General features: G+C 43.6%; 1 protein-coding gene across 1 annotated transcript in view; it reads right to left on the minus strand.

Annotated features, from left to right (window-relative positions):
- The window catches only part of LOC137642700 (ribosome biogenesis protein bop1), a 97930-nt gene that overhangs the window by 55085 nt on the left and 29338 nt on the right, over window positions 1-13507 (minus strand). Inside the window, exon 5 of the mRNA XM_068375491.1 lies at window positions 5186-5342. Within this exon, the coding sequence (XP_068231592.1) occupies window positions 5186-5342 (157 nt within the window). The remainder of the gene's footprint in view (window positions 1-5185; window positions 5343-13507) is intronic.

Raw genomic sequence — 13507 nt, forward strand, 5'->3', positions numbered from 1 at the left:
CTGGGACCCGGCTAGGCCTTCAGAGGTCACATTCGACAGGGACGGATGTGGTCTTGCCAAATCTGCGGAAATTTCTACAGGCTCATGACCCAGTCTACAGATACCTGTACTGTATTGGATATGACCTTCGTCCCTTTCCTTCGATTACTCGAATTTTCAGATCAAGATAAACTGAAGATGTCTCACAGGAGTTCGAGACTTTTAAGATCAGTCAGTAGTTGGAGGTCTTCAAGACTTGGGCCAATCCTATAAAGTACAGGAAATTATGTGCTAACTGATTGATCGCAAAACCTTTCTTCGCACGACAGGGTTTGAAGATTAAGCTCGTCTCACGAGGAGACTAAAAGTAGAGACTTATGACCGGTGAAGCTCGGCGGTATCCTAGTGTACTGCGTCTTCCAATGAGATCGGATGTTTCAATCATGAGGAAGAAGAGAGAGACCGTTTCCCATTTCCTGAAGGAAAATGGAAGATACAAGAGCATCTCTCTTTTTTAGCTAAAATATGGACTCCCTTTCCTTAGCGAAAAAGACATGAGCCGATTATTTAGAGCCCATGGGAGAGGTTCTTCCATGAGGAGAGAATATATTGTTACCCAACCACTCCAGCCTAAGGAAGAGCTCTGGTTACGGGAGAAAGTCATCTGCTAACTTCATAACTTCATGAACAAGACAGAGTTTCATGATGTATAGGCAGAAAAAGGTTTCCCTGGAACGGATGCAGATGGAGGTTGAATGTGTTCCCACTAAGGTCCGAGGGCAAAAGGGCTAACAGAGATTGGGAGAACACAAAATTCCACCAACCTCTGTTATTCTCATCAGTCAACCATCTAGGGCTGACCAGAATCGTAGCAAATTGCTATAGCTGTCGCTTAGACAGCACTGAATTTCAATCTCTAAGAGGGAGAGAATGGCAGTAACCTCAAATGGTTGTGTCTCCGGCCGGAGGGGTAGGAACAGATTCAAGGGATCTGTCACTCCTACCACACCTGAGATCCGATTTGCTTCAGGAGACTGCGTAACTAGAGTAGTTCCTACTCAAGCAAAGTCGACTTGTGAGCAGCCCTATGCAGTACTAAAGGGGACAACAAGGGAGAAGGTAGCAACCGAAGTAGCAACCTGGTTCCTGAGGTAATTTGCTTGTAAGCCTACCTGTAGTATAAATGAAGTGTAAGTGAAAACACGTACGTTCATGAGAGATTAATTCCCGCGAGTATGCCGGATCCAATGCGTAAACCTGGCCACCTTGATGTGGATCCCTCTGATCTCACAGAAGGTGAGAAAACTTTGGGAACCCAAGAAGCCCTGTTTGTGATACACAAACAAGAACCCAAAACAATGAGGGGCACTGAGCTTTGCACTAACGTATTAGCCCTGTCGTCGAAGAAGGGTGTAGTTTAACGTCTAAGTAGTGCAAGCCCAAGAGCGAGGAGAGACGATCTATGCCGTCTAGGAGAGAGTGCTCTTTTGAGCAGCTCCCTCTCATAGAAGCAGTTGCTGATTTATAAACCTAGAGTGGAGCAGGCCTATTAGTGATCACTAACCTCCGACCAGCTAATGTCAAGCAAGCAAACGGCAAGCAAGCAAACGGCAAGCAAGCGAACAACGAGCTACTGTCATGTGAGACAACGAATGATTGGCCGTCGAACATTAAAAGAGCGAACAGTGCTATTGATAAGCAACCGGGGATCATCTAACCATTGAAAAAACAGCGAATGGCAACTGACAAATCGGAGATCTGGTAAATCCGAGATCTACCGAATCGGAGCACTGGTGACCCGCAAGCAGGGGATCGGCGATCACCGTGGCTATCAGCAAGCTTTGAGCTGATGCTGTGAGCTGGCGATCGGACCTTGAAGATCGGTGATCGGTGATCAGTGATCTTCCAGCGGTTGACGATCAGCAACTAACAAGCTATCGATCGGTGATCAGGTGTTAAATGATCGACATAACTATGATCAGTGATCTGACGATCGCTGAACCAGTTGACGATCAGTATGGTGACGATCAGGATTATCTCGCTTGTGACTGTGATCATAATCACGAGCGCTTCGCTCTAGGTCGTGAGAGCCTTGTGCGAGATCGTGAGCGTTTTGCATAACAGTGTGAGTGTCTTGCACAAGAGCATGAGTGAGTTTGTGATTGTGAGCGTCTAGCTTGTGAGCTTCTAGATCGTGATAGTAAGCATCTAGCTCGTGAACGCGAGCGTCATGATCGTGATCATCTAACTCTTGATCGTGAGCGTCCAGCTCGAGATGGAGAGCATCTAGCTCATGATCGGGAGCATCTTACTCGTGGTCATGATCATGTAACTCATGATTGTGAAGCTCATGATTGTAAGTGTGTAGCCCGTGATTGTGAGCGTGTAGCCCATGCTTGTGATCGTGAGCATTCAGCTCATGATCGTGAGCATTTAGCTCATGATCGTGAGCATTTAGCTCGTGATATTTAGTGATTAGCATTTGAACATGAGCGTCAAGCCTGATCATAATCGTCTGGCTTGTGCTTGTTATCATGAGTGTCTAGCTCGTGCTTGTGATTGTGAGCGTCTATCTTGTGATCGTGAGCTTTTAGCTCTTGATCGTGAGCTCATAGCTCTTGATCGTGAGCTAATAGCTCTAGATCATGAGCTTATAGCTCTTGATCATGAGCTTATAGCTCTTGATCGTGAGCTTATAGCTTGTGAGGATCTAGCTCGCAATCATGAGCATCCTGCTCGTGATCATGAGCGAGTGTTTATCACGTGAATCGTGAGCCTATAGCCATTGATCTTGAGCATTTAGTTCTTGATCGTGAGCGCCCAGCCCGGGATCACGTGCTTATAGCTTGTGATCGTGAGCGTCTCGTTCGTGATCACGAGTGTAGCTTGTGATCGTGACCAAGAGCGTCTCGCTCGTGATCATGATCATGAGTCTCTAACTCGTGATCGTGATCATGAGCGTGACGCTCGTGACCATGAGCGTGTAACTAACAATCGTGAGCATGTAGTTCATGACCGTGAGCCCGTAGTTCATGATCGTGAGCGTCTCGCTCGTGATCACGAGTATTTAGCTCATGATCGTGAGCATTCTCAAGGGTTGTGTAGAGACTCTCCCTCGGAAGGGGAAGTTCTCACACCTGGAGGCGAACCTCCGAGCAGCACACTATTTCCCTTCAACGAGCTCTATCTCAAATTGAAGGTTAACATAGAGTGTAGCTTGAGAAAAAGCCAAGGCTTGTTTCTGAGCTTTCCCCGAAAGGATTTCCTGAACAAAGGACGGGAATCCATGCCGGAGTAATCCCCTAAAGGGAAGACCGAACAGGTGTTCGCCTCCAACAAGAAGAGCATTGAGATCGTGAAGACCTACGATCTCATTATCATGAGTATTTAACTCGTGACTGTAATCGTATTCAAGAAGAAGAGCGTCGAGATCATGATAATCTTCGATCTCATGATCGTTTTGATCTCTGTGGCGATCATTGATTGTTAAGAACGACGCCTTGAGGGTTGTCGAAACATCGGACTGTCGCTAACGACATCCCGACCGCCAAAGGTGGTGAGGTAATGAGTCTCGCCCCTACGATCATTGAACAGAATAAATTCTGATCTCATCATTGGATTGTCACAAACGACAACATCCTGACCGACCAGGGTCATTCCCCGTGAATAGAAAATAATCAGTCATTCTGATGATTGACTAGCAAGCCATGGGTTGACAATTGTCTGTAGTCTCGGAATCCTCAACAGGCGGAAGTTGCATACCCGGGCTAGAACTTTACCTGTACGGAAAGAGAGAAATTGTGGATCGTTGCGAGGCGACGAGATCGTCAGGTGGCGAGATGACCTGTCGTCAGCAGGAGTTGACGGAAGTGTGAACGGGAGGTGGACCTCATAGACAGCGAAGACGTGAGCCGCAGCTGCAGCAGCTAACTTCGAACCCCGATGTCGTCTATAAGCTTTGAAGAAGAAACAGAGAGATTTAAAAATTCTTCCCATCCAGAGAAAAAGAAAAACCCAACGCCCAAATGGAAGAGGTTACACCCAAAAGGAGTTGTCAGTGAAGAGGATTCCTTTGGATAAACTCGTGAGGACAAATAACATCTGAAAACTATCACATTACTTTGAAATGGAGGCTCAAGTGAAAAAACACAGTCACATATGTAAGAGAAAAAAGATGAGTGTAAAGCAATAGTCTAAATGGCTAAGCCTTGAAAGAAGAGAGAAGAGACGTCCGCTCTCTACCAGCCAAAACAAAAAGTGACGTAGCTCACAGCTGGGTACCCAGCCACTCCCTGCCTACTCACTCAAGTGGTTAGGAAGGGTTGCCACCTCGCATTTTGAATCTAATGGCTGCCCTCCAGCTCCACTGAAAGTATATCCACATAAATAACGAAAGGTTTGTTAGTACGGGAACAATTAGTAACTTTATACTAAGGGCTATGGGTTTGACTTCATTCACAGCTTTTCAAGAAAAAGAACATTTATTTAAGATTTTTCAGTAAGATTAAGCCTACAGTCTTTAGTTTCACTGAGTAGTGTTTTGGGTAAATTTTAATTTTAAAGATTTACTGGTGACATGACTGTTGACCTAATAAAAATTCAATAAAACATTTAGATGTTATTCTTGCAGTTACTTGCTCCACTGTCCCCAATATGTAAATGAAGTTACTCGCAGCCTTATGAGAGATCTTGATATATCAACGTCTTTGCAAATCAATTATTGTACTTATTAATTCTAAACGAATAAAATTACACCATATCAACTTAAACTCCTATACTTTTTTCCAAACAACACATAAAAGATGCATCTGCAGTGTGTTTATGAATCCATACGCTGAAATAAGAAATAAAGGTATCATTGCCATAAGCTCCTTTCCTCTGGCCCTAATGAAATACTGTATAGTCCAGATGTCAGCACCATCTCAGGAACTGTATCCAAGAAACTAGATAAATCAGAGGGTGATTATAACTGAAAGAATTGACTTTCGATATTCTGTTTGTAAGAATTAGAAAATGAAACTTATTTCAACATGGAAATTCTATTAGTATACTGAGTGTTTTTCCATTTGCATGTTTGATAATTTTGAATAAAAACATTCTAGAAGAAACACTTATAAAAATGTGATCTGCACTTGCTTACAAAAAAATTATTTTCTGTAATACAGGATATAAAGTTCCAATCAAGAAAAAGAAAAATATTACTCACTTTTAACAGTGTGATCGTCAGAGCCAGATGCCAAGTACTTGCCAAGAGGATGAACAGAGATGGTCCTTATGATTGACTTATGACCAGTAAACACAAGAGCTTCTTGAGTGGGGAATGGTCGAAGATCTTGGGGCTTCGGTAATAATGGTATGAGATCCTGCAAGAGATTCAACAGTACAATATAAGAGTGAAATACTGAACATAATTAGTTTAACTCATGTATTAGTTATACTAGTTTAATTATATCACACACACATCTGTTCAAGACTATCTTTCAATAAGTCTATCCAGGTAAAGAATAATCATTTGAGCAGGTCATTTAATTTCAATAAAAAAACTGATATGAAAGACCTTTTACTAATGTCACTAGCATACATCATTAAACTAATCAATAAATAACCTATGCTTACCACAAATTTTTGTAATTTCTATTTTTCATAACTATACAAACATGAATTATTTATTTAGGAGAATATACTACAGCAAGCTGGAACATGACAAATTTGGAAGTAATTTGTATTTTTCCTAACGATACAAACCTTACCTATTTATAGAGGTATTACTTTCGGCGAAGCTGAAAGGACAAGCCATTAGAATTTAACGAGGGTTAACTACCCATCCTGCTAGTTAAGGGGGTAGCTAGCTAGCTACCCCTCTCACCCACACCCTCGGTGATTGTGCTTCACTTTGCTTGGAAGTACGACTTTGATGGGGGACAGCGTTGGCAGGCAAGTATGTATAAATAGCTAAGGTTTGTATCATTAGGAAGAATACAAATTACTTTCAAATTTGTTATTTGTTCCGCAACTGGAATACAAACCAACGCTATTCATAGGGTTGACTCACCCATTAGGAGGGTGAACGTCCCTGCCAATCTGGCTTTTGGCCATAGCCAGGATACTCCCTATTGGGCAGGCTAGTGCACAAATAAGGAGACCCTAACACCTCGCTAAAGCTGCTAAGCATGGTATGCAGCCTACGCAAGCTATGTGTGATGAGATACTAGCAATGTGACTCTCAAGGTAAAAGTTATTCCAAGTCTTGTAGGAATAACCGAGGAGACCGAGACATTCCCAATACCACCTCGCTAGGGTATGGGGACGCAACAGTATTGGGACAATACCAGGTTACACAAGTTTGCAATGGTTTACCTGCAGAGGTTCAGACTAAGAACCAGGTAACCAATGTGCCCAACCTTCTGATACTTATCCAATAAGGAGCTTGAGGTACTAAACCAGCTGTGGCGCAACCACCACAGGACCAATAGAGAACATATCGAGGTTCCTGTGGATCACGTCTTGCAGGTAGTGAGTGGTGAAAATAGTTTGGTGTTTCCACACCCGCTTGCAATACCTGCGTCACAGTAGTTTTTATTGAAGGCCAAGGATGTAACTACGCCCCTGACGTCGTGGGCTCTGGGACGACGTGATGGAGGAGGATCGTGATTCAGAGCAAGATCAATGACCCTGCAAATTCATACGGAGATTGTGTTTTTTGTGATCTTCCTCTTGTTTCTGCCCATGCTGACGAAAAGTGAGGACAATGGGCGGAGCTACTGCTGTTCTCTTAAGGTAACACATCAAGCACCTTACTGGCCATCGTAACAGATGATCTGGGTTGCCGGTTATAGAGCGGGGACTCATTATCCAGAAGGAATCGAATATAGGATCCGAAACCCGTATTTTGAGTCTTGGCAACCAACTCAGAGACGAAGCTGAAGCTTACCTCATCCGATCCCCTTAAATGGGCAACATCATACGAGAGACCATGAAGTTCGCAAACTCATTTGGCCGAGGCAAAGACTTGCAGAAACACAGTCTTCCAAGTTAGGCAGCAATCTGTTGCCTAGTGTACTGGCTTAATGGCTCGTACGGAGGTCCTTTTTGGGACCGAAGTACTCGAACCACGTTCCATGGGGGAGGTCTCACTTCCAAATGAGGACAGGTAAGTTCATAACTCCATATGAGGAGGGAAAGTTCCAGCGATGAGGAAATGTCCACTCCTTTCAGTTTAAAGACGAGACTCAAGGCTGAACGATAGCTTTTTAATCGCTGAAACCGAAAGATGTATTTCTTCCCACAAATACACAAGGAACTCCGCTATAACAGTACTGCAATAGTGGCATCGAGTAGATTGAGACCCCTTCCACGACACCAACCACAGAAGACGTTCCACTTCACCTGGTAGAGTGAAGCGGATGACTTTTGCAGATATCGAGGCATCCTTTTATCCTCTCTGAGTGAGGAGATGCTGGATAGTCTCCAAGCGTGAAGACGTAGCGAAGGTACTGCCTTGAGGTAAATGTTGACATGTGGTTGTCTGAGTAGACTGTGTGATGGAGGAAGTTCTCTAGGCAGCTCCGTAAGAAGAAGGAGGTCCGGGAACCATTCAGTGTGATGCCATGGCAGAGCTATGAGGGTCATTGAAAGATTGACTGATGTTCTGGTCTTGTGGAGTACTCTTGTCATCAGACAGAACTGTGGGAATGCATAAACGTTGATGTTGTCCTAATGTTGTTGAAATGCACCTTGCCAGAGAGCCTTGGTGTCTGGGACTGGGGAGCAGTACAACGGGAGCCTGAAGTTCATGGTCGTTGTGAACAGATTCACAGTCGGCGAACCACACTCATGACTTTGTTGTTTATTGGCTACTAGATGATCCAAAGACCATTCTGAACCCACTACCTGCAATGCTCTGTTCAGATTGTCGGCGAGCACATTCCTCTTGCTGGGAATGAAGCGAGCTGATAGTGAGACCAAGTGGACTTCCGCCCATCTCAGTATCTCTACTACTAGATGGGATAGGGGCTGTGAAAAAGTATTCCTTGCTTTTTGATGTAAGCCAATACCGTAGAGTTGTTGCTCATCACAACCACCAAATGACTCACCAAGACTAGTGGAACTCTTTAAAGGCCTCTTAAGGGATATGTGTGAAGGTACTTTATGGACTCTTACCGAAGCCCTGCGGCCATGTGGTGCATCACGTGGGCCACGCCCCACCCTCCTTTTCATGCGTTTGACAAAAGCATCAAATAGGGTGGATGGACAAGAAGATCGACACCCTTCAGCAGAATCTCATCTGCCAGCTACCATCTGAGGTCTGTCCTTTCCTCTGGTCCCATGGGGATCAAAGTGTCCGGGGAATAGAAGACCTGATTACAATTGGACTTCAGGCACCGCTGGAGAGACGAATTCTAAGGCAGCCGTTGAAAACTAGACGGCCAAGGATGATAGGTGTCCGAGGATACATAGAAACTTCTGGGCTTTGAGTTCTTTTCGTCTGAGAAAGGGTCTTGCGACCTTCCTCAGCCGCGCTATCCTTTCGTCTGACGAGAAGGCTTTATGTAGTTTTGTGTCTAATATCATGCCCAGGTATACCAGTCTTTGAGTGGGAAGTAGGGATGACTTCTCGAGGATCACCATGATCCCCAGATCTTGGCAAAGCTTCAGAAGTTTGTCTCGGTGCTGAAGAAAGGTCGCCACCGAGTCTGCTAGGATCAGCCAGTCGTCCAGGTAACAAAGAAGACGGAGGCCGAGCCTGTGTGTCCAGGATGGCACTAGGGCAAACACTCTTGTGAAGACCTGAGGTTCTGTTGGAAGGCCGAAGCAAAGCACCCTGAACTGGTATATTTTGTTGTCGATGTTGAATCTTAGATTCTTCATTGAAGACGGATCGACTGGAATCTGGAAGTATGCTTCTTTTCGATCCAGTGTATACATGAAATCCTGTGGCCTTAGTGCTTGTTTCACTGTGCCTGATGTATCCATGCTGAACGAAGTCTGTTCGACAAACACGTTCAGAGCCGAGAGGTCGATGACTGGTCTCCAGCCTCAAGAAGCCTTTTTTACAAGATATAGTCGACTGAAGAAGCCTGGGGACCAGTCGAGGACCTCCTGGAGAGCGCCCAACTCCAACATGGTATGAACTTCGGCCTGAAGGGCCTGCCCTTTTTCTGATCCCATCGCAAAGGAGTTCACACAAGCACTGGATTCTTGGTCAGTGGAGGCAGAGACGAGATAAACGGGACGCGATACCCTGAATGAATCCCGGAGACCGTCCAAGGTTCGGCCCAGAGCTGCATCCACCTGAGCCAGCACCTTTGTAGGCATTCCCCCAATGGTGGACAAGCAGGGGTATCGCCTATCCTAGCACTTGTAGCTTCTGATGCCACCTCTCTGCAGTTTTCCTTCACGGTTGAACTTGGTGCCTTTCCAGTCCTTGTTATTAAATTACAACAGTTATAATTTTAATTACGGTAATGAAGAAAACCATTCAGAAGCGCAAACTCACCCATGAACGGGAAAGATGTTACCTCCGCAGAGTATTCTGCCAGCCACCCACGGGTAAGCGCCGGTGACCTTCAGAAAGAGCAAGACCGAAGTCAAGCTCCAAAAGGGCTGCACTCCCTTCCCCAAGCAGATCCCTACTAAGAACACATAGAGGGGAAGGCGATGATACAGCCAATTGGAGAAGTACCCAAACAATGATGATTACCCTGTGGCGGCGGCCGGTTACATGAAAGGCAATCCGCCAGTGGGATGACCAAAGTCCAAGGGGATAAAGGTCGGAAGGGTAGGTTCTCCGTCCTTGAGAACCTACCGTACTATGCGGTAACACACATAGCACATACACGGAAAAGGAAACTTACAACATATATGTAAAAAGATTAAAATTTTTTTCATGTGTATGTGTGTATATATATATGTATATATATATATATATATATATATATATATATATATATATATTATATATATATATATATATACATATATACTGTATGTATATATATATATATATATATATATATATATATATATATATATATATATATATATACAGTATATATATATATATATATATATATATATGTATGTATATGTGTATATATATATGTGTATGTATATATATATATATATATATATATATATATATATATATATATATATATATATATATATATATATATATATATATATATATATATATATACATATATATGTGTGTATATATATATATATATATTTGTCACTATATATATATATATATATATATATATATATATATATATATATATATATATATATATATATATATATATATATATATATAAAAGAAAAACAATTTAAAAAGACAAAGATTAATGGCATTCCAAACTAGGCGAGGAGGAAGAGCAGTAACAACCGCTCTCCTTCCGAGCCAAAGGCAAAGTGAAGCACAATCACAGGTGTGTGGATGAGAGAGGTAGCTAGCTAACCCCTGTTAACAAGCGGAATGGGTAGTTAACCATCACTAAATTCTAATGGCTCGTCCTTTCAGCTTCGCTGAAAATACCCCTATATACAGCGTTGGTTTGTATTCCAGTTGCGAAACAAATGGCAGTTAAAATTACGAGGTATGAACGACTGGCAGATAGTGACCTGTCGGTAGCAGGGAGGCAACTGCCAGCTCACTGACAAACTAATTAGAAGGCAGCCAGGGTTGATGTTGGTGGGAAAGTTTGAGTAAAGAATCAGGTTTGTATAGTTGGGAAAAATACATCTTTATTCTTTGTCTACATCTTTTCCCACTTCTATGTAGGGTTGATGTTTTTGGTCAGCTTTCTCAATCTACCTCTGTCCCACACCTTATCACCGGTTAATCCCTTTGATTGAAGGTCATCTTTGATACAGGCTATCCACCTTCGCTTTGGTCTCCCTCTTTTAAAAATTTGTGATTTGTTCCTAACCGAATTCAAACCATCATCCTTTAATTAAGAGACTCATCCTTAGGTGAGAGAAAGTCCAATTTCCAAATGGCTGAAAATGTAACCTGGTAAACTCAAAAATGGAGCATCCGGGATGCTGTAAGAGTAAGGGCTCCTCACACCTGGTCAACCCAGAAGGAAATCGTTTCACCAAGCGGTTTCACAGCCATGGATTTTGAGAATTGTTTTCGACTAGGAATGTCCAGTGTCGTAGACCTGGCAAAAGAAATAGGTTTGCTGATGCTGTACCTTAAAGGCCATTTCAGGATTGTGGGTTTGCCTGGCTACATCATATTCCCCCTTGTAAGGAGTGTAGGGAAAAGATTCTTCCTTGTTTGAGCAGGGAATAGCTATACACTAAGTTGGCTTACCTAACTAGCAGGCAGAGTCCAGCTGGCGAGGTCTATCGAAGCTGTACCCCCAAGAAAGGGGAAGATTGAAAGGAAATAGACCAATCACTCTTTACTTTCAACCTAGTCTTACTCGTAATCTCAGCCCTCAATAGGCAGTTACTGGTCCTGTGATGGGAGCTAAGGCAGCTACAACAAGTCATAAGGTGAACGACATGTGGGTCACATCTCACAGGTAGTGATGCTTCCATAAACCTACCTGAAGAACCTGCATCACATAGAAATTTCTCTTAAAAGCTAAAGAGGTACTAATATCTCTCTCATCATGAGCTTTTACAAGTGTCCCTTCTGTGGAAGGGGAAGTGACTATCCGAGGGATAACCTATCTCAGCCAGAAAGAGATTGTGTTCTTGGAAATCATCTTCCACCTTCCTGTGCTCATGAAGAAACGTTACAGGCAAGGTCTAAGTCTTTGTCCTCTTGAGACCTCAGTGCTCTCAAAGGCCACACTAACAGCTGTTCGGGGTCATTGGTTACATCCATAAGGGTTAAAATAAGAAATGATAAAAACCTGGAATCAGGCAACGATAGATTGACTTTTAGCTAGGAGCTCATGGAGATCGCCGACTCGTGTAGCTGAAGCTAAAGTAAGTAGGAAGACCATTTTCAGGGTAAGGTCCCTGTCTGAGGTTCACCTCACAGTTCATAGGGTGCCCTCTTCAAGGAACGTAATACCTTAACGATGCTCCAAAATCGTGGATTCGCCCCACTTGGAGGACAGGTCTGCTCAAAATATCGTATGAGCACTGAAATGTTCTCCGAAGAAGAAATGTCTACTTCCTTCAGTCTAAAAGACTTGGCTCATGGCCGAGTAATAGCCTTTTACTGCAAAAACAAAACAGTCTCCCTCCTTGCAGAGGACAAACAAAAATTCAGCGATTAACGGAACAGAGGTTCTGAAAGAAGAGACACCCCTCCCACAACACCAACCTAAGGAGTTGGACCACTTGGTCTAGTAGACTGTTGCCGAGAATTTACGGAGGTATGAGGACATTTCTTGCAGTCTCGTGAAAAGCCTTTCTCTGAGAGGAAATGCTGGATAACTTTCATGCGTGAAGTTGAAGACATCCTGCTGCACTGTGGAAAATCCTGGCCTCTGCCTGGCATAGCTGGTCGGGGAGAGTAAGCAATTCTCTCTAGGTTTCTGTTAGGAGGAACAGGTGCTGGTACCACTCCATCCATGGCCACTTCAGTGTTACGAGTCATTAGTGGGTTTGGTGTTGCTTGAATTCGATCGAGGCCTTTTTTTTTTAACAGGCAAAAGGGTGAAGAAGTAAGTACTGTATATCAAGGTCATCTCACAGATGCTGGAACCTGTCTTCAAACGCTACTTTCGGGTTTAGAACCGGAGAGTAATAAATCAGGAACTTGTGGTTCAGGGAGGTCACGAACGGATACACTGTCAGAGAACCCTACAAAGTCAGGATCTCTGTTACTATCTAAGGGCACAAAGACCATTCTGACCCAATTATCCGAGTCTTCCTGCTCAATTTGTCAGCTACTAGGTTCGTTTCAGCCCAGGAAGAAACATGCCTACAGGGTAATCAAGTTGATCTCTGCCCACTTGAGAACCCTCACTGTTGCCATCAACACCGAGTGTCCTGTCCAAGAGTGTAAAATTCATGGGGAGCTAAAGTGGCAGCTCTAAACTCTAGATTTTTTATTTTTTGTGACGATCTTGATCGATCCATGTACTTGACACCATATACTGACCAAGGTGAGCTCCCCACCCTTCTCTGGATGCATCTGCAAAGAGGACAAATTCCAGAGGAGGTATCGAGAAATGGCCCCCTTTCAGGAGGTTTGTTTCTTCTAGCCAAGATCCTTTCTGGACTCCTCCCCTTTCTGTACTGGATGGAGCAAAATGTTCATATGATGTGACCAGTATCTTTGTAGTTCTCACTGCAGAAATCAAAGACAAGATCTGTCTGAGAACACGCCGTACTAACAACGTTAAGTTTCTGACACTGGCGTGCTGGAAGAAAGAACTGCTGGGGAAAGCTTCCTATCAAAGACGAGATGTGTCACCTGGAACTAACTGTTCTAACGATGTCATGTGCCCCAAAGGTTACTGCCACTGGCATGCTGGAAGAAGGGACTGCTGCAGGAAGGGGAGAGCTACCTATCGCATACGAGAAATCCTTTCCTGTGACGAGAATACTTTTC

The sequence above is a fragment of the Palaemon carinicauda genome, chromosome 6 (assembly GCF_036898095.1).
Source record: "Palaemon carinicauda isolate YSFRI2023 chromosome 6, ASM3689809v2, whole genome shotgun sequence".
Classification (NCBI taxonomy): Eukaryota; Metazoa; Arthropoda; class Malacostraca; order Decapoda; family Palaemonidae; genus Palaemon; species Palaemon carinicauda.